Genomic DNA, 22,154 nt, shown 5'->3' on the forward strand with positions numbered 1-22,154 from the left:
ATCAGTCTGACCCTGTGCCTCATAGGAACAGTCCAGCCCGAACTGCCAAGCCATGCCCTCCCTGGACCGGAAACAAGCTTCCGAGGACCGGTTTCTGGCATTCCAGCCGTCTTCAGCCCAGCTTGCTTGAATCCAGTGGCAAAGTGAGCAAGGGACTCACGTCTGAGCATACCCTGCCACACTTATGGCAGCCAATTTTAAGTTTGATCTCCTAATTGGGTCATTCTTTGGAAATCGGCTGTGCCTTTTGTGTCTGGGATGTGAGCAAGAATACACCTTCGATCATCTATTAATGTGTAATATATAGGAGCCTGGAATCCCTGTAAAGCATGTGTTTCTGATTTTCCTATTACAGACAAGAGGCTACATCACTAGTAATCCGTAATAGGAAAATGATGTAGTTGATCAACTGTTATAATTTATTAAAGCTGACCTGCGATGTCCCCGTGCTGGTTGTCAGAGCCAACTGCTGTGTATACAATGAAAAGGGGTACTAGCTTTTCATGTTTTCTGATCTGTTTCCCAGAAGTTAACGGTCTGGCAGTGTGTTTATTTTTCCGCTCTTGTAGTCCATTACAGGAAAGCAGGAATCTTTCTAAATGTTACCACAACCCCCGAATTACAGACATTTTTTAACGTGGCATATTAAACTGGTTATATTTCTAGTTGTATTTTGTTGTGTTTAATTTCCACTACAGATTGTTGATATGCAACCATTCTCATTCATTTAAAGGTGACAAATAATAAAAAAAATGTACAGGAAGGGTAGTGGTTAGACCACGATTAATAGGAGGCGCCTCACAACAAGGTATGTATGTGCCCAAGAATTCTTTATTAGAAGGGTTCAAAGCAAGGAAACACCAGCCATGCTTTCACAAATAAATGTCCCGCCTGACGCGTTTCGTGGATGTTTCCACTTCCTCAGAGGCAGACAAACTGAAGAGGCAGCAGCACAGCGTTTTTAAGAGCATCACACCTGATAACAGACCTCCGCCCAGTGGGTGTGGCCACAACCGTGGCCTGATGGTCTTCGTAGTGCTCTCGTATTACTTCAGTGACAAGCCATGCATTTTCCCCCAAATTGTTCAAATAAATCACCACAGTGGGCGGTGAGGCACAGCTCGAGTCCCCGCTCTCACCGTTTCTCTTCCAAAAGTTCGACTCTTGTCCCATTGGCAGGGGCGCGTTACCGTCGTTGCTGGAGTGCTGTTCAAGCACCGGGGCTCCTCCGCAGCTCAGGCAGGCCGCTATCTATCCCAAACAAGATTGCCTGTCAAGGGAGGTGCCTCACAACAAGGTATGTATTTGCCCAAGAATTCTTTATTGGAAGGGTTCAAAGCGAGGAAACACCAGCCATGCTTTCACAAATAAAGGTCCCGCCTGACGCGTTTCGTGGATGTTTTGTTTGGGATAGATAGTGGCCTGCCTGAGCCGTGGAGGAGCCCTGGTGCTGAAAAAACCATAGGTTAGAGCCACATTATAGTTAGGAATAAGCATTTAAAAAACCTTAGAGATTCACTGAAAAAACCATAGATTTCACACATGTTATAGTTAGACACTCATACAAAACCATTGAAATTCCCCGTTATAGTTAGTTCAGCTAACTATAAGTTGCACGCCCGCAATGCACTGCTGATGACATCACATATTACATCACTCATGACATGGTCAGTGACATCACTCATGACATTACTGATGACATCTCAAATGACATCACTGATGACATCATCCAGTGAATGTGTGTCTTTCTGAAAAATAAATATTTTTTTATATGTATATCTAAAGGTCGATGGAAGAATAAATGGGTAAATAACTGTCTAAATGGATGGTTTTTAAAAAAAAATTGATTGTATAACTGACTTATTAAGTGTATCTTAGTGAATACATGTATTAGCAAGTAATGGTTAAATATGTAAATATCTGTATCAGTGTCTCACTTTGTGTATAAGTGGCTGCATGGGTTGGTGAGTAACTACATGAGTGTGTATATGGGTTATTAGTTGTTTTTTTGAGTATCAGTATGAGTGTCTGTATGGTTTGGTTGCAGGTATTACTTAGCGCAAAGATGCATGAATGAGTGACTCATTGTTTGTATGTGTTTTGAAGACAGCATGTGTGCAGGCCTGTATGGGTGGATGAGTGTGTGTATGAGTGTGTTAGTGAGTGAATGACTCACCAGTATCTTTATGAGTAACTACATATGTTTTAATCTAGTATATGTGAGTATTGATGTATATAAGTGATTATATGTGAGAGATGTATGTGTTTCTATAAGTGATTGTTTAAGAGAGTAAGTATGTGTACGTTTTTGTAAAAGTAAGTGTAGTGGTGTGTGTATAGCTGTATATGCAAATAAATGGATGTTTGATAGTTTATTTGAATGTGTGAGTATGTGTGTGAGTAACTCTATGGATGAGTGTCGGTGTGTAACAGGATGTATAGGTGTATGAGTACATATGATCAGTGAGTACACGTATGAGTGACTTTATAGAACTGTTGGCGAATCAGTGGATGTGTATGTAGATGGTGGAATTACTGAATAGGTTGATGTAACTGGTATTGGTATATCCATTTTTTTTTGAAAATGTTAGTTTCTGTTTTTGAATGTGTGTATCAAAGGTTATATTACACTGAGAGGAGGTCTGCCACTCCTTCACAAGGATGATGTCATCAGGGATGTATATATATATATATTTCATTTCATTGATGTTGTACAGACTAATCCCATTTTTTATGTATTAATTTGCCGGATTAGTGCAAAATCGTGTTAAGGCCACGAATGTGAAATGAAATGTATTACTCTGGATAAATGTAGCAGGTCACGATTGCACATATGTACATCAAACCCTTATGGTAGCTGACAGGTGTGTACTACATTGTGAAATTCAGCGGCATAATCGACCACCTAGAACCGTAAACCACTGAAACCCCTCTGCAATCCATGGTTCAATCCATCCTTATCCACCTACTATCAGGTCTCAGTAATGGGATTCCCTTCACAGTCCAGTTGACGTGTAGTGTAATGTGTAAGCGGCATGTTCAAATATGGCGTAATATTCCTGGTGGATAGCAACATTGATGTATACAGGATTGTAGTTAATTTGTGTATGTAATTAGGAGATGTATAAATAAAACAAAGACATATAGGGAGGGCAGATCAACGAACAGTAATGTTACTCATGCTAAATGACCCAGGGAGGAAGGTATAGAAAGAAGAAACATTCTCAATGTCTGGGCTCATTTTGGATTCTATTTACTTGTTGCCTTAGGTGGAAACGGCGGATTCAGATACAGAGAGCAAAAGCCTTCGGGAATACCACTCGGTTGGAGTGCAAGTGGAGGACGATAAACGGTAATGCAGGATAACAATTTACTGAAATACATTTTCTGACCAAAAATATTTTTAGAAATGGTCTGTGCAACTTTTTCTTTTCTCAAGGAAAGGCAAATCTATTGGTCTAAAATAACTGATCCCGTTTTTCATTTCTAAAACAATATGCATTCCGTGTATAGTAAATATACGTTCATTACTTGTTTGAAAATGTTGCTAAGGTGCGGCAAAGCGCACGTGAGCATCATATGTAGGAAGGCATTCAGTAGTCTGACATTCAGCTATCCGCAGTAAGCATCAATGATGGACTGAAATGAGGACTAGGAAGACTTGCGATGCATGTTAGACTAGAATACAAGAAATATATGAGGATATGATCATTTGTTTCAAAAATAAAGTTCTAACTTGTACAGTTCTGAAACGTGCAACTGTAAATGTTTCTCTAAAATTGTAAAATACATGTAGTCATTCTAATGGTAGTTATGGCATAATTTGGCAATTAGAAAATCGTCTTTTGCACAGTAACACTTATCAAATAAAAGAGGGTAAGTATTTAGCAGCTCATTTACAAGTCCCTTGCGCCCCTGGTGCGTCACATTCAAAATGGGAAAATTCATGTATCTAATTTTTGCTACAGATTTGGTACATATCAAACAAAAGACTATATAGAGTTAAGTAATGTGTGGCATACAAATGACAAGGTTTAGAGATATCAGAAGCGGAATGTTTATGATTAACAATATCTAAGTGGACAAATGTGAGCATCACAAGTATTTATTACTTGTCTAAATCTCCTAGAATATCAAGTGTGTAAATTACATCAGAAATGCCATTTCACCACAAAACCTTAGTGTTATACACACAGATGGTTGTATGTTGGAACAATGAGTTCCACAACCACGACTTCCCTAACAATGAGGTTGCAACCACAACCTTGTCTAAACCACGATTTTTTTACCACGCATTCCTTTACCAAGATTTTTCGTTTTAAAGGAATGCGTGTTCAAAAAAAATAATTTGCTACTACTACTCCGATCCCCCCCAAATTCTCCTGCCCCATAAAAACGAATTCGCCCCACACTCTATTAACAAACAGTCACCCATTTCCCCTGAAACCGAATCCCTAACCCCTACCCACTAAAAACGAACTCAACCCCCTTATAACGAATTCCTTCCCCCTTATAAATATTCACGATCTCCTTCACCTCCTAAAAACGAACTCAACCCCTTCTATTCTAATTCCCCCACACCATATAAACAAACATAGCCCCATGAAAACTAATCCTAAACCCCCACCCCCTAAAACCGAACTCAATCCCCATAAAACAAACTCCCCCAAACCTAAAAATAGTCGTGATCACCTCACCTCCTAATAATGAACTAAACCCCTTTTAAACTAATTCCACCATCTTAAAATTAATTTCGATCACCAACGCCCCCTAAAAATGAACTCAACTCCTGTCAAACTAATCCCTCCCACACCTTCTAAACAAACACGATCACCTATACCCCCTAAAAACTAAACGCCCACCCCTAAAAACTAACCCCAAATCCCCCACCCACCCACTGAAAATTAACCCGTCTTACCTGTTCCTCTGCGATGCTCCTCCCAACTTCTTTCTGCCCGAACACTAGACCAAATCAGCCTTAACGACGCACATGCGTTGTTAATGCTGAGTCGTTGTTCGGGCAAGTCGTTGTTCCGCTTATATGACTCTGGAACTCGTTGTTCCGGAGTCGTCGTTCAGGATCTTTCCCCACACAGATATCACTCCTAAAGTCTTTTAAACAACAATATACTACTTTCAGCAAAATTTGCACTGGTGTTTTTACAAAGCTAGAATAGGGTAGATAAACAAATTATTTGTTAACCCGTTCCCTGCTTATGACGGAACCTTGCCGTCATGAGCCACAGGCGGCGTGTGCTGATGACGGCGTGGTTCCGTCATTCGGCATTAATTCCCCGCCTGTGCGGGCGAATTAATGAGCGGGCGGGCCGTGACAGAACCACGCCATCATGAGCACACGCCACCGTGACTCATGACGGTGTGGCTCCGTCACGAGCACAGCAGCGCCTTGCTCTAACCCCCCACACCCCCCTGCAAAATTTGCGCCACGGCAATGGGGTTAAAAGGCAGAAATCTGGTCTTCATAGTCTTACTTACATTTATGGAAATCAGAAATCTACTCTTCATGATCTTTCGTACATTTGTGGAAATCAGAAATCTACTCTTCATAGGTTTACGTACAGTTATGGAAATCAGAAATCTACTCTCATTAGTCTTACGTACATTTATGGAAATATAACAATGCCGTATGATTTCAATTCTCAGCTCTGTCTCTGTTTACACATGTCTGTGGATTGTCTGTAAAGGATAAACAAGGAGAGTATAGTTTGAGTTGTGCATGTGAACACCAAACAGTTTTTTCTTTTATTGGGCTAGAAGAATATTTCTCCTGGTATAGATCATCCCAACACCCCAAAGAACCTTGAGTGTGTTTACTTCCTGTTAACAACATTCTTAATTCATCCTACTTGGGCATAGATTTCTGTGTGTAGGAGTCAATATATTTTGCATGGTCACCAACCAGACACTAAGTTGATCCTCCTCTAATCTTAAACTAAGGTTGGGAATGGTCATATAAAATACTTCTGAATACACATGTTTCAACTTTTCTACTTTGGGCTTCCCTATAGTTTATCAGGTCACAACACAGATCCTCTGCTATCCCTTTCTCATCCATAAACTTGCAGCTGTGCTGAATCTAGCATATGAGCGGATTTTCCCTCTTCAGATACTGACACCATTCCCCATAGACCAAGATTACGTTAATCAGGATCAATAGAATTACAGTAGCAAATGTTTTTAGCACTTAATTTGGCTAGAAGGGCCTGATTTAGATTTCAAATTTGACAGATATCCCGTCTGCCGAAATCTAAATGCCATTATTTCCTATGGGATTTATATTATGGCAGACAAAATATCTGTCACTGTTGTGACAGAGTAACCCATCCGCCGAAATCCAAATCAGGCCCTAAGTGTCCAAAAAAGAGTGTAAGTCAGGCCTAATATTGTTATTTACTGCCAATACTTACGAGACGATTCAGAAAAGGGGGTGGTGATGAACAGAGTGTCTGAATTAAGCAGACCACTCTTACCCAGTCCAAAGATCAGGGCTTGATCCATCACCGTTATTTAGCTCACTGCCCCATCCCAGCTCAGAACCTGGCTATATGCAAATTAGTCTGTCCCTGGCCCAGTGCATCATGGGAACAGGGCAGACCAAACTACCAAGCCAATTCTTCACCAGAAAGGAGACAAGCTTCCGGGGACCGGTTTCTGCCATTCCAGGCGTCGTCGGCCCGGCTTGCTTGAATCCTGATGGAGCAGTGAGCAAGGGACTCATGTCTGAGTATACCCTTCCACGCTTATGGTGGACAAAATGATTCAGAAAAGGGGGTGGTGATGAACAGAGTGTCTGAATTAAGCAGACCACTCTTACCCAGTCCAAAGATCAGGGCTTGATCCATCACCGTTATTTACCTCACTGCCCCATCCCAGCTCAGAACCTGGCTATATGCAAATTAGTCTGTCCCTGGCCCAGTGCATCATGGGAACAGGGCAGACCAAACTACCAAGCCAATTCTTCACCAGAAAGGAGACAAGCTTCTGGGGACCGGTTTCTGCCATTCCAGGCGTCGTCGGCCCGGCTTGCTTGTATCCTGATGGAGCAGTGAGCAAGGGACTCATGTCTGAGTATACCCTTCCACGCTTATGGTGGACAAAATGATTCAGAAAAGGGGGTGGTGATGAACAGAGTGTCTGAATTAAGCAGACCACTCTTACCCAGTCCAAAGATCAGGGCTTGATCCATCACCGTTATTTAGCTCACTGCCCCATCCCAGCTCAGAACCTGGTATATGCAAATTAGTCTGTCCCTGGCCCAGTGCATCATGGGAACAGGGCAGACCAAACTACCAAGCCAATTCTTCACCAGAAAGGAGACAAGCTTTCGGGGACCGGTTTCTGCCATTCCAGGCGTCGTCGGCCCGGCTTGCTTGTATCCTGATGGAGCAGTGAGCAAGGGACTCATGTCTGAGTATACCCTTCCACGCTTATGGTGGACAAAATGATTCAGAAAAGGGGGTGGTGATGAACAGAGTGTCTGAATTAAGCAGACCACTCTTACCCAGTCCAAAGATCAGGGCTTGATCCATCACCGTTATTTAGCTCACTGCCCCATCCCAGCTCAGAACCTGGCTATATGCAAATTAGTCTGTCCCTGCCCCAGTGCATCATGGGAACAGGGCAGACCAAACTACCAAGCCAATTCATCACCAGAAAGGAGACAAGCTTCCGGGGACCGGTTTCTGCCATTCCAGGCGTCGTCGGCCCGGCTTGCTTGAATCCTGATGGAGCAGTGAGCAAGGGACTCATGTCTGAGTATACCCTTCCACGCTTATGGTGGACAAAATGATTCAGAAAAGGGGGTGGTGATGAACAGAGTGTCTGAATTAAGCAGACCACTCTTACCCAGTCCAAAGATCAGGGCTTGATCCATCACCGTTATTTAGCTCACTGCCCCATCCCAGCTCAGAACCTGGCTATATGCAAATTAGTCTGTCCCTGGCCCAGTGCATCATGGGAACAGGGCAGACCAAACTACCAAGCCAATTCTTCACCAGAAAGGAGACAAGCTTCCGGGGACCGGTTTCTGCCATTCCAGGCGTCGTCGGCCCGGCTTGCTTGAATCCTGATGGAGCAGTGAGCAAGGGACTCATGTCTGAGTATACCCTTCCACGCTTATGGTGGACAAAATGATTCAGAAAAGGGGGTGGTGATGAACAGAGTGTCTGAATTAAGCAGACCACTCTTACCCAGTCCAAAGATCAGGGCTTGATCCATCACCGTTATTTAGCTCACTGCCCCATCCCAGCTCAGAACCTGGCTATATGCAAATTAGTCTGTCCCTGGCCCAGTGCATCATGGGAACAGGGCAGACCAAACTACCAAGCCAATTCTTCACCAGAAAGGAGACAAGCTTCCGGGGACCGGTTTCTGCCATTCCAGGCGTCGTCGGCCCGGCTTGCTTGAATCCTGATGGAGCAGTGAGCAAGGGACTCATGTCTGAGTATACCCTTCCACGCTTATGGTGGACAAAATTATTCAGAAAAGGGGGTGGTGATGAACAGAGTGTCTGAATTAAGCAGACCACTCTTACCCAGTCCAAAGATCAGGGCTTGATCCATCACCGTTATTTAGCTCACTGCCCCATCCCAGCTCAGAACCTGGCTATATGCAAATTAGTCTGTCCCTGGCCCAGTGCATCATGGGAACAGGGCAGACCAAACTACCAAGCCAATTCTTCACCAGAAAGGAGGCAAGCTTCCGGGGACCGGTTTCTGCCATTCCAGGCGTCGTCGGCCCGGCTTGCTTGAATCCTGATGGAGCAGTGAGCAAGGGACTCATGTCTGAGTATACCCTTCCACGCTTATGGTGGACAAAATGATTCAGAAAAGGGGGTGGTGATGAACAGAGTGTCTGAATTAAGCAGACCACTCTTACCCAGTCCAAAGATCAGGGCTTGATCCATCACCGTTATTTAGCTCACTGCCCCATCCCAGCTCAGAACCTGGCTATATGCAAATTAGTCTGTCCCTGGTACACTGCATCATGGGAACAGGGCAGACCAAACTACCAAGCCAATTCTTCACCAGAAAGGAGACAAGCTTTCGGGGACCGGTTTCTGCCATTCCAGGCGTCGTCGGCCCGGCTTGCTTGTATCCTGATGGAGCAGTGAGCAAGGGACTCATGTCTGAGTATACCCTTCCACGCTTATGGTGGACAAAATGATTCAGAAAAGGGGGTGGTGATGAACAGAGTGTCTGAATTAAGCAGACCACTCTTACCCAGTCCAAAGATCAGGGCTTGATCCATCACCGTTATTTAGCTCACTGCCCCATCCCAGCTCAGAACCTGGCTATATGCAAATTAGTCTGTCCCTGGCCCAGTGCATCATGGGAACAGGGCAGACCAAACTACCAAGCCAATTCTTCACCAGAAAGGAGACAAGCTTTCGGGGACCGGTTTCTGCCATTCCAGGCGTCGTCGGCCCGGCTTGCTTGAATCCTGATGGAGCAGTGAGCAAGGGACTCATGTCTGAGTATACCCTTCCACGCTTATGGTGGACAAAATGATTCAGAAAAGGGGGTGGTGATGAACAGAGTGTCTGAATTAAGCAGACCACTCTTACCCAGTCCAAAGATCAGGGCTTGATCCATCACCGTTATTTAGCTCACTGCCCCATCCCAGCTCAGAACCTGGCTATATGCAAATTAGTCTGTCCCTGGCCCAGTGCATCATGGGAACAGGGCAGACCAAACTACCAAGCCAATTCTTCACCAGAAAGGAGGCAAGCTTCCGGGGACCGGTTTCTGCCATTCCAGGCGTCGTCGGCCCGGCTTGCTTGAATCCTGATGGAGCAGTGAGCAAGGGACTCATGTCTGAGTATACCCTTCCACGCTTATGGTGGACAAAATGATTCAGAAAAGGGGGTGGTGATGAACAGAGTGTCTGAATTAAGCAGACCACTCTTACCCAGTCCAAAGATCAGGGCTTGATCCATCACCGTTATTTAGCTCACTGCCCCATCCCAGCTCAGAACCTGGCTATATGCAAATTAGTCTGTCCCTGGCCCAGTGCATCATGGGAACAGGGCAGACCAAACTACCAAGCCAATTCTTCACCAGAAAGGAGACAAGCTTCCGGGGACCGGTTTCTGCCATTCCAGGCGTCGTCGGCCCGGCTTGCTTGAATCCTGATGGAGCAGTGAGCAAGGGACTCATGTCTGAGTATACCCTTCCACGCTTATGGTGGACAAAATGATTCAGAAAAGGGGGTGGTGATGAACAGAGTGTCTGAATTAAGCAGACCACTCTTACCCAGTCCAAAGATCAGGGCTTGATCCATCACCGTTATTTAGCTCACTGCCCCATCCCAGCTCAGAACCTGGCTATATGCAAATTAGTCTGTCCCTGGCCCAGTGCATCATGGGAACAGGGCAGACAAAACTACCAAGCCAATTCTTCACCAGAAAGGAGGCAAGCTTCCGGGGACCGGTTTCTGCCATTCCAGGCGTCGTCGGCCCGGCTTGCTTGAATCCTGATGGAGCAGTGAGCAAGGGACTCATGTCTGAGTATACCCTTCCACGCTTATGGTGGACAAAATGATTCAGAAAAGGGGGTGGTGATGGACAGAGTGTCTGAATTAAGCAGACCACTCTTACCCAGTCCAAAGATCAGGGCTTGATCCATCACCGTTATTTAGCTCACTGCCCCATCCCAGCTCAGAACCTGGCTATATGCAAATTAGTCTGTCCCTGGCCCACTGCATCATGGGAACAGGGCAGACCAAACTACCAAGCCAATTCTTCACCAGAAAGGAGACAAGCTTCCGGGGACCGGTTTCTGCCATTCCAGGCGTCGTCGGCCCGGCTTGCTTGTATCCTGATGGAGCAGTGAGCAAGGGACTCATGTCTGAGTATACCCTTCCACGCTTATGGTGGACAAAATGATTCAGAAAAGGGGGTGGTGATGAACAGAGTGTCTGAATTAAGCAGACCACTCTTACCCAGTCCAAAGATCAGGGCTTGATCCATCACCATTATTTAGCTCACTGCCCCATCCCAGCTCAGAACCTGGCTATATGCAAATTAGTCTGTCCCTGGCCCAGTGCATCATGGGAACAGGGCAGACCAAACTACCAAGCCAATTCTTCACCAGAAAGGAGACAAGCTTTCGGGGACCGGTTTCTGCCGTTCCAGGCGTCGTCGGCCCGGCTTGCTTGAATCCTGATGGAGCAGTGAGCAAGGGACTCATGTCTGAGTATACCCTTCCACGCTTATGGTGGACAAAATGATTCAGAAAAGGGGGTGGTGATGAACAGAGTGTCTGAATTAAGCAGACCACTCTTACCCAGTCCAAAGATCAGGGCTTGATCCATCACCGTTATTTAGCTCACTGCCCCATCCCAGCTCAGAACCTGGCTATATGCAAATTAGTCTGTCCCTGGCCCAGTGCATCATGGGAACAGGGCAGACCAAACTACCAAGCCAATTCTTCACCAGAAAGGAGGCAAGCTTCCGGGGACCGGTTTCTGCCATTCCAGGCGTCGTCGGCCCGGCTTGCTTGAATCCTGATGGAGCAGTGAGCAAGGGACTCATGTCTGAGTATACCCTTCCACGCTTATGGTGGACAAAATGATTCAGAAAAGGGGGTGGTGATGAACAGAGTGTCTGAATTAAGCAGACCACTCTTACCCAGTCCAAAGATCAGGGCTTGATCCATCACCGTTATTTAGCTCACTGCCCCATCCCAGCTCAGAACCTGGCTATATGCAAATTAGTCTGTCCCTGGCCCAGTGCATCATGGGAACAGGGCAGACCAAACTACCAAGCCAATTCTTCACCAGAAAGGAGACAAGCTTCCGGGGACCGGTTTCTGCCATTCCAGGCGTCGTCGGCCCGGCTTGCTTGAATCCTGATGGAGCAGTGAGCAAGGGACTCATGTCTGAGTATACCCTTCCACGCTTATGGTGGACAAAATGATTCAGAAAAGGGGGACAACAAAACCATATAAAAAGACAGACCACTCACAAAGAAGCAGTTAAATTAAAAAGTAGATACATTTTGATGATACTAGGATCTTATCGTAATTCTGTGGTTTCTTGCTCATGAAAAAGGGAGGTACGTCCTGAAGCTAATTTAATCCACAGCCAATTGTGATTCTTCCGTTATCCTCTAATCAATGTGCTTTTGCAATTCATCATGCAGGAGAGATGCTTCTAGACAGAATTTTGGCACAAGGAAGATGACTCTACACAGCTTACTTGTATGCATCCACTCTTGGGCTTAAAAGGAGTGCACAAAGTTCCAAAGTGTTTCGATTTTACCTATAACTATTGCTAATATTATGTTTGCCACCTATAGGTTACAGAGATTTCCACACATGGATTTTCATTTGAAAATCTGTACTTTATTTTATGCATTTTAAGCAATTGCGACAAGGAAAAAATCTCCAACATTCATCCACTTTCAATGATTATAGGAAAGCAGATACCTTGAAAATAATGAATATATGACGTTACAACGAATTCCGTTGCAACGCATGCCTTTACCACGCATGCGTTACAACGGAATTCGTTTACCACGCATTACATTTACTACAATTACTAGCGTGGTGACGTCATACGTCGTTAAGAAAAAGCGGAAGTTTATTTTCCGTTTTCTCTTAAACGACGCTACTACCCGACGTGACTTCAGGTGAGTTTCTCTTTTGGGGGGGAGACCCCCCCAAACCCCCCTTTTTTTCTTTTTACCTTTACCACATATACCTTTACTACAAACCTCGTAGTAAAGGTATGCGTGGTAAAGGCTTTCGTGTTAACCACGCATGCGTTGTACTGCATGCGTGGTTAACGATTTCGTTGTAAAGGCTTCATTGTAATGGCCGTTTCCCGAAAATAATGGAACATACATTCTTAAGATAGAGCTATTTCTTGTTAGGAAATAATGCCAGCTGAAAAGAAAATCTATTCCATAACACAGTTGTAGGAAAAGCGTGACGCCTCTGTAAACTGGGTAGGAGATAATTGGGGTCCTTCTGAAACATCACTCGCATAATAAACACTTTGCATGGTAGGGAATACCAATATATAATGCTTTCTAAAAGAAGAGGAACTTCTATTTCCAGACATTGATTGTCTGATTCTTACAACTCTTTTTTTGTGCACCACTTTGATTAGTGTCCATATACGAGGATTGAAATATTGTGATGTCCTAAATGAGGGTAAGACTAAAAAGTACCTGGAATGTGAAGTTCTGTTTTAAAACCTTAAAAGCACACTTGTCGACTACACAGCCTCCCTTTTGTTACGTTTAAAGATATGTCAAACACATAAAAGTGATGTAGTCTCTATTAAAGATATATACACCAAAGTTTAAGAGCTCAATAAACATCAACAACAAAAACACGTAAAGACGAAGGAAGGTGGGAAAACCAAATAAAGGCTTTGCCAAAATGCTCAGCGTATTTGCAGAAAAATTAAACAGGTAGAAACAAACAGGCATTAGCAAAGACAATAAGACTGTTTTTTGTAAATATAAGGGTTTGGCTACACATGGGTGACTTACTTTGTGCTGCCCCTGCTGTGCTAAAAAGAAAATCCCACAATGAAGCACCATCTTGGGCTACAAAAATGATAGCTGGCAAAAGGTAGCCTTTCAAAAACAAACTATATGCTCTCACAGAAAAGTGTTATAGAATTTAGCCAGGTGATGACATTTGCATTGTAAGTAGTAAAAACGCATGTACAGTAAAAAATTACATAGTTGATATTATTGGTGAAATGCCAGTATTTTCATAGCATTTTTTAAGGAAGCATTTATGCCTTTGTGATGAACAAATCTGAAATCCATGATGTTTTAACAACCTCTAAGTTAAACAACCAAGACACAAGGGTGATTAGAAAATAACACTACTGACTAATGCATTTAAACAACAATGGATTGCTAAACATGAAAGCCCTAACCCAGCAAGTACAATGTCACAGTGTCAGCAAAGTAAATACTTCAAAGAGCACACTCTGACTCCAGACATACAAAGTTGTATGCCAGAATATCGTGCAGAAAAATGTTACGCTACAAAATGCTTCAAAATATTGTAGCTAAAACATTGACTTCAGAGGTAAGTATAGATTTACAGTACTAAACTCCACATTTAGGTAAGTATAGGTTTACTGTACTAAACTCCACATTTAGGTAAGAATAGGTTTACTATACTAAACTGCACATTCAGGTACTTTGATTATATATGTATTGTCAAGGTACACATATGTGGTGTTAAGAACAGTATGTATATGCACAGCTACAAAAACATACTTTCATGACATTTGGTTTGGCTGCAATTGTTTTATCATAGCTTATTTAAAATATGATATTCTAGTAGAATACCATCTAAGAGGACTACTTTGGCCCCCTTACCAAATCCTTATGGAAAAAGAAATGTGGCAATGTTACAATCCATGAATTTTCATGCTCTTAATGCACAGCCAATCCTAGTTATGGGACACATAAAAAGACAATCAAGGGTAACCCAAAAAGTCACTCTCTAGTTCGATACCTTACTGTAAATTTGTAAATAATTGATGGCTTGAAGTGTATCAGCCAGCCATAGCTGTTTGCAGCCCGACGAAAAATGGAGATGGAACATTTAGGACACACCTGCAGATAGAATTTGCAAAAATAATATTCAAGTTATTTACCCATACATACACCAGCTGACCATTGTTCCCGATGTTTGTATCTAAACTTATATAATATGCAGATATCAAAAGAAGGAAACATTTTCAATAAAATCTTACCACAAGAAATTACAAAAAAAAAAAAACAGCCCAGCACACACATAAAATAAAAGCATACTAAAACTCCTGAACAGATTCAGGTGGCAACATCCAACCTCAACAAATGTCTGTTAATCTCTCTGAAAGCATTGCAAATATTCAATATACTGCGGCATCAACTACAACCATGTACATTTTTATTTGCCATACCTAAAGGCATCCCTTTCATACAGTGGACTCAAAGTATTACAACATTTCCTAACCTCTCTAAATTCACTCGCCTATAAAGGTTATATACATAATTGTAAATAAAATAGATTTAGGGTTGCCCATGCTTAGTTTAGAGATTCAGAGTTTCTTGCTTTTGGGGGGGGGGAGAACACAGTCTTGATGTGAGATGGGTATGCTGTGTGACTGGATTTTGTTCACTCGGCTTAACAAAAAATCAGCCAACTTAGACATTCTTTTATAAGATGTTGACCACAAAATGTATTTGATCACATTGTTGAACCCACTATCCTGTAATGTTTAGACACTTGAATAAAGTTCACACTTGTACACAGCTAAAAGTTGTGCGTAAAAGTTTCGTACTAATACAAGGAAGTATTTAAATTATACATATTAATTGTAGCCAAGACCCAATCGTGCATACATAAATATGGGCGGCAAATCCGTTCCGCTCATGGAATTTGTGGATTTTCGGCAATTTCGCTATCCGCGAATCTCGCAAAATTGCCGAAAAATCCGCAAATCCTCTCGCTGGCGGATTTACATTCTGGCAGGATGCTCCTGTCACCAAAATTAAACCTCCACAGGAAGCACTTAAGTTGCTTACTTGTTGCAACTATTCTCTGACCCTGTCCTGACCCTAAACAGCCGGGTGCCCGAGGCAGGGTCAGAGAATAGTTACAAATGGCGCCGGCAAGCTGCCAGAGTTGAAGTTGCTTACTTGCAACTATTCTCTGACCCTGTCCTGACCCTAAACAGCCGGGTGCCCGAGGCAGTGTCAGAGAATAGTTACAACTAAGTCATGCATGCCCAAGTTGAAGCTCAAATTCAGTCATGCATTATAATCAGCCCAAACAACTAGTGAGCATGGTCTAGGCTAGGCAGGAATGCTTCCTCCCCATATCTACAGCCTACAATTAGATAGAATCCTTGATGGAGGTCTTTGCATCCACGAGTTTCTCGAGCTCAATCCCCGTGTACTTCCTGTGACCAAGAGGCTGCTTTCTTCTCATCTGCTGCTCTGATTGGTCTCTGACCCTTTATAAACAAGAAGCAAGTGAACTTGCATAGAAGCCCCACACGTTTGGCCCCACCACACACACACTATGGTATGCAACGTCTTCCCGCCCTTTCCTCACTATGATGGACAGCTCATTCGAGGGACCACGGCGCCTTTCGGCGCAGTGGCAAAATAACAGACACACGTGGTCACTGGAGACATCTCTTCTGGCCCTTTACGCAGCTTTAGTATAGCAATACATTTACTCAATGAGGTAGCACTTACTGATTAGCCAGTAGAAAGTACTCCAGATGAGTAGAGATATGGCACAACACGGTGGCATCTTCGTGGATAAAGATGCAGGCAGGATTCATTCTGGCACGATGCTCCTGTCGCAAAAATGAAACCTCAACAGGAAGCACTTACAGATATAAAGCAGGTGCCCGAGTTGAAGCTCAAATTCAGTCACGCATTATAATCAGCCCAAACAACTAGTGAGCACGGTCTAGGCTAGGCAGGTGGGCTTCCTCCCCATATCTACCGCCTACAATTAGATGGAATCCTTGATGGAGGTCTTTGCATCCACGAGTTTCTCGAGTGCAATCCCCCTGTACTTCCTGTGACCAGGAGGCTGCTTTCTTCTCATCTGCTGCTCTGATCGGTCTCTGACCCTTTATAAACAGGAGGCATGTGAACTCGCAAGAAGCCCCACCCCTTTGGCCCCGCCCCACACCCACTAGGGTATGCAACGTCTTCGTGCCCTTTCCTCACTATGATGGACAGCTCACTCGAGGGACCTCTGCGCCTTTCGGCAAAGTTACAGACACATGTGGTCACATATTTGTGCAAATGGCAAAAAAATCCACGAGTTCGCGGGAAAATCTGTTAACTCGCGGATTTTTTTGCCATTTCGCGTGAATTCGCTGACCGCGAATCCGCAAAATTCGCCCATACTTAATATAAATAAGGCAACGTTATTAAATGTTGATCTTGTTTCTTTTCTCTTTATATGGTTATGTTATCCATATTTTCAGAGCATAAGTTGGTGAATCTTCTAGTAGAGGTTGCATATTGTATGATGATTTTTTAACCAAGACATGTTTGCCCCTTAATAAAGTGTAATTGTGTGGCTTTTTCAAGCCTAAGGCAGCCGCGTGAAGCAATGTAGATCTAATACCAAAGCAGTCTTCAGGGACTCAAGTCACATTTCCAATACAGACTACATGGGCTGTCTTAGAATCCACAGTTTATACTCTCATACTGTCAAAAACACTCTTGTCTTCATAGACAATTTTTCCCTGTTCAAATGGATTCCCTTTAAATATGGTAGCTAGAAGGGACCAAATATAATTTACAAATATCTTCTGCATGTACTCAATTTGCCCTTTAAGAAACAGAGGAAGTGAACATTTCAATGGTTTGCCCAGGATCACATAGAGTGAAAATGGTGGACATAACAAATTAAATCAGTTAATTCTCAATCCAGAACACTTGCAACAACCAGTAAGCCACATATTTTAAATTCCACTTGCTTTTGAAATGAGAATTATTTTTCACTACACAAGTCTAAGAGAATAAAAAGCAAAGTGATGGCATAATATGGAGTAACATGTTAATAATGTTGTTTTTTATTATCATTCAGACATGGGAGGTTTAAGCGGTCGAACAGCGTGACGGCAGCAGTTCAGGCTGATCTTGAACTTGAGGGATTCCCTGGACACATCACTATGGAGGACAAGGGGCTTCAGTTTGGTTCATCATTCCAGCGGCACTCTGAGCCAAACACACCCACTCAGTATGGTGCAGTAAGAACTGTAAGAACACAGGGACTCTTTAGTTACAGAGAAGACTATAGGTCTCCAGTTGATACATCCAATCTGCCTCCACCGGATCCATGGTTGGAACAAACGCAGGAGACTGTGGAAACAGGCAGAATATCACCTTGCCGGCAAGATGGGACTTGGTTTATGAAATTACTGCATGCCGAAACAAAGCGGTTAGAAGGATGGTGTAAAGATATGGAGCGAGAGGCAGAAGAAAATGACCTATCTGAAGAAGGTACAGTATGAATACATTATTGTTCTTTTGAAACAATTGTCAAAGTGTGTCAGTGAAACGTTCAATTAATAGAACTAAAATAATATGGTTGAAATAAATATAAATACCTGAATGTTTTTATGACTTGAGATAGTAGTTTATGAACTTGTCATATTGTTGGATTTTTCAGGCTTTCTAAGAGGGTTTGAGGGAGTGAGAATAATGTCAGCTGCAAGGTAGGATTCCCTTGCATAGATGATTTGGACAACTCAAGGACTAAAAGTCTAATCTCCTCACTCTCTGTATCATAAAGAAGTCTGTATCATTTTTTTGCACAGGGTAGCATATGCCATTTCCTTGGCCTCTTGACGCTTTGGGTGCTCATGGGCAGGATGATGACTTTGATTGTGAACTTATCCGATATACTAGATGAAGATCGTCCATGGGGTAGATGTGTGTAAGATGAAGGTTTTTCCTGAATCGGGTTTTAGTAGAAACACTACACCTTATCTGTACAAATTAAAATTATATCATGGGCTATATGCTGCAGCGTGCTCTGGAGGTAGAACTCAAGTCCTACCTTAATTCAACTAATCCATGCTTGCTATGAGCTTTGGTAGTATGGTAATATAGTGATCTTGTGCCTACCAAACAACCTAAATCAGTGTTTTAGTACTGCAGTTTTTGCACAATGTAATCCTGTTTTTTTGTTTCTCAGTCTCATTGTAATTGGAAAATGTCGTCATAATTGTTTCAGCTCTTCTCTAATTAAAGTGTTTTGTGTCAGGTTTTTTTAGACCCAAAGTCACTCTCTGGGAGAGTCCCTGTGCTTTATGCTCCCTGCACATGTAACTTCTTGTGCATCTACCATGTGGCAATCCTGCAACCAATGCCATCAGCTACAGAAATTGAGTCATGTATTTTTGTTCTTAGATATATTTCAAACCATTGTTTATTTAATCGAAACCTTCATTTCTTTTTGGTATGTTGCACTTTTTTCTTGTTTCTCGACTCTGGTCTCAGGTTGAATGAACGCTGCCATCAGTGGCGTAACAAAGGCCCCACAGTGCGGGGGAGTCCCAAGCTCTACGAGGCCCCCTCAGTACAGTATTCTGGCCTGCAAGCTCCTGAGTATGTCCAGAAGGGGGCCACTCCTTGCACTTTGCAGGGAGGCCCCCTCAAGTTTTGTTACGCCACTGGCTGCCATTGGTGTCATTGGCGCACCATGTTTATTTTGTCTTATTATGGATTTATCTGACTGACCAGGTGATAGATGTGGACTAACACATTAATATACGGATTTAGCTATTTTACTGTTTGCCTGACTAAAATCAGAGATATTCTTGATGGAGTTATAAGGACTGCACATTCTTTTACACACAGAATCTGTTGTAATAGATTCACAAAGTCATTGTCTCGTAGCAGGGGGGTCCAAATAGAATTTAGATGAACACATACTTCCTTTAGTAAGTGCTAGAAATTAGAATATTTTATTTTTCTTGCAAAAAGAGCACTCTCTCAAACGATTGCATGCCTAAAGATCTGGAAAACTAAAAAAATTGTGTTTTGGGAAAAAACGCTTCACGTTAGTATGGATATTATCGGTCTGTCAAACTGGATGTGCAGACCAGATGGCCTGCAAGTTTGCCTGCTGTCGATGTATGTTTCTGTACGTTTCCATAGAGACAGTATTTTTTTACCTAACATGAATGCGCTATATACCATGGTTTAAATATATAAAAGAAGCATGGCAAACTGGCTAACAATGAGACAAGCCTCTGCTTGACACATTTCAGGGAAATAAACATCAAAGAACTTGCCTTTGTTAGAAACGTGAAAACATCTACATGTGCATTGCTCACTTGCTATGTTCATATTGTCACTACAGTCACAAAAGAGAAAACTCCTTGTTAGAACTGTCTGTGTTAGGGTGGTCTTTCCCTAGACTTTTTGCCCTTTACCTCTCATTTTTACAGGGTTTTTTGTTGGACATAGGACTCTAAGCAGTTTATCACTGCTAAGCAGTGCTAAAGAGCATGTGCTTCTCCCATGATGACATTTGTATTAATCTGATTGGCATATTTGTTGTACTGATACGTCTCTTGTAAAGTGGTATACCATATACCCAGGGCCTGTACTTCAAATGCTGCTAGTGAGCTGCAGCACTGATTGTGCCACAAAAAGAAGTAGCCTTTTAACCCTGTCTCAGGCTTGTCACTGCAGTGCCTGTGTGTGCAGTTTACTGCCACCTCGACTTGGCATTTAAAAGCACTTGCCTAGCCTTAAACTCCCCTTTAATTACATATAAATCACCCTTAAGGTAGGCCCTAAGTAACCCTAAGGGTAGGGTGCTAAAAGGAAGGACATGTACTTTTGTGTTTTGCATGTCCTGATACTGACAAATTGTTTCATTTTTAATTACTGTGAGGCATACTCCTCTCATAGGCTAGCATTGGGAATTCCTTAATACACCTTTAAGCTGCAATTCCTGATCAAAGAGGAGTAGTTTTTTCATGTTTCATATCTTTGAAGCGGTAATGAGAAATCCTCCTTACTGGTGAAGTTGGATTTAACATTACTGTTTTAGAAATGCCACTTTTAGAAAGTGGACAATTTTCTTCACTTACTGCTCTTTGTGCATTACACATCTGCATTGGGTGACAGCTAAAATTAATGCATTCCCTCTAGACAGCCTCACACACAGTAAGGTGAGGCTCATCTGCATGCTGGCATGCTGAGAACTCATCTGCATTTCGATGGGTCTTCCATGGCAGGGAGGAATGGAAGGGGCTAACACTTACGCTTCAATAGGTAGTGCCCTGTTTACACACAAAGCCCTGATGTATCTCCCACAGATAACCTGCCTGACAGTATTGGATTGAAAGGGATCCGTGTGCACTTCAGAGAGTTGCTTTGAAGTCACCCCAACTTCAAAGGCACTTTTGGGTATAAGTGCTGGGTCTCTGACCCTCCTAAAATGAGACCCTTCTGGATCTTGAACTGAACCTCTGTCAAAAGGACTGCTGTGGACTGCTTTTCTGGAAGGAATGCTTTTCTGCATGTTGTCCTGAGGCCTGGTGCTCCCTGACTCTGCTGAAGGACAGCTGGGCTCTGCCTTCCCTCTAAGACAACTCCAAGGGCTTGCTGACTTGCCTCCTGTTTTCTGAAGTCTCAGAGACTCAAAAGGCTTCCTGCAATCCTGCTGGTGCTGCTGGACTCTGCCTTCTGTGAGTCCTACTTTGTCCTAGGTGCCCTCTCCAAGTTCTGTGCCTCAGATGTGGGTTCTGCAGCTTTTTCCTACAAAATCAACGCATCATCATTGTGCTGGTCAGAATGGATGCATCGACCTTGGGCACCGGTGCCGAGGCTGTTTGATGACAGCCGTTCTACAGCCTGAGCAGCCCGACAATGACACTGCATGGCACGACGACGATGCAATGCCTTACTCTCAGTGAAGCTCGATGAGGCAGGACCCGACTATGTGGCTCCTTTGCTCCATCCTAGGTACTTTTTCAGCGGCCCTGCGTGGGTCCTGAAGCCAGCCTGCCCTCCTTCATGGTCAGCCTGAACTTTGGATTTGCAACAGTCCCTTGAAGTCGATTGAAGAGCTTTGTCGGGGCTCCCGCGTAGAGGGCGTTTCCTTAGTCGAGTCTGCTGCTGTCGAGCGCCTGGGTGACTGTCTTTCTTGTATCTGTCGGGATTCATCTGTAGATCTTGCAGAGCATGCAGAGGGTAAGCAGTAGGAGGAGACGGCATTGACTTGCTTGGTCATTGAGAGCGTTGAGTCGAGGATGATTTCCAGGTTGTGTGCGTGGTCGGTGGTGGTCATGGCTGCCCCCAGTGCTGTTGGCCACCAGGATTTGTCCCAGGCTGACGGGTTGGAGCTGAGGATGAGGACCTCCATCTTGTCCGAGTTCAGCTTCTGACGGCTGATCTTCATCCAGTCGGCGGCGGCCTTCATTCCTTCATGGAGGTTGTCTTTGGCGGTGATGGGGTCCTTGGTGAGGGAGAGTATCAGTTGAGTGTCGTTGGCGTAGGAGATTATGACGAGGTCGTGCTGTAGGGCGCCGTGTGCAAGCGGGGCCATGTAAATGTTGAACAGTGTCAGGTTGAGGGAGGATTCTTGGGGTACGCCGCAGATGATCTCGGAGGCTTCGGA

The 22,154-nt window shown here is 43.6% G+C and overlaps 1 protein-coding gene across 1 annotated transcript in view; it reads left to right on the top strand.

Moving 5' to 3' along the window:
* The window catches only part of DLGAP2 (DLG associated protein 2), a 1,782,978-nt gene that overhangs the window by 1,481,490 nt on the left and 279,334 nt on the right, over positions 1–22,154 (top strand). The window contains exons 7-8 of the mRNA XM_078647907.1: positions 3,270–3,352; positions 17,601–18,016. Of these exons, the coding sequence (XP_078504033.1) occupies positions 3,270–3,352; positions 17,601–18,016 (499 nt within the window). The remainder of the gene's footprint in view (positions 1–3,269; positions 3,353–17,600; positions 18,017–22,154) is intronic.

Source organism: Lissotriton helveticus, chromosome 6 (assembly GCF_964261635.1).
Source record: "Lissotriton helveticus chromosome 6, aLisHel1.1, whole genome shotgun sequence".
NCBI classification, from domain to species: domain Eukaryota; kingdom Metazoa; phylum Chordata; class Amphibia; order Caudata; family Salamandridae; genus Lissotriton; species Lissotriton helveticus.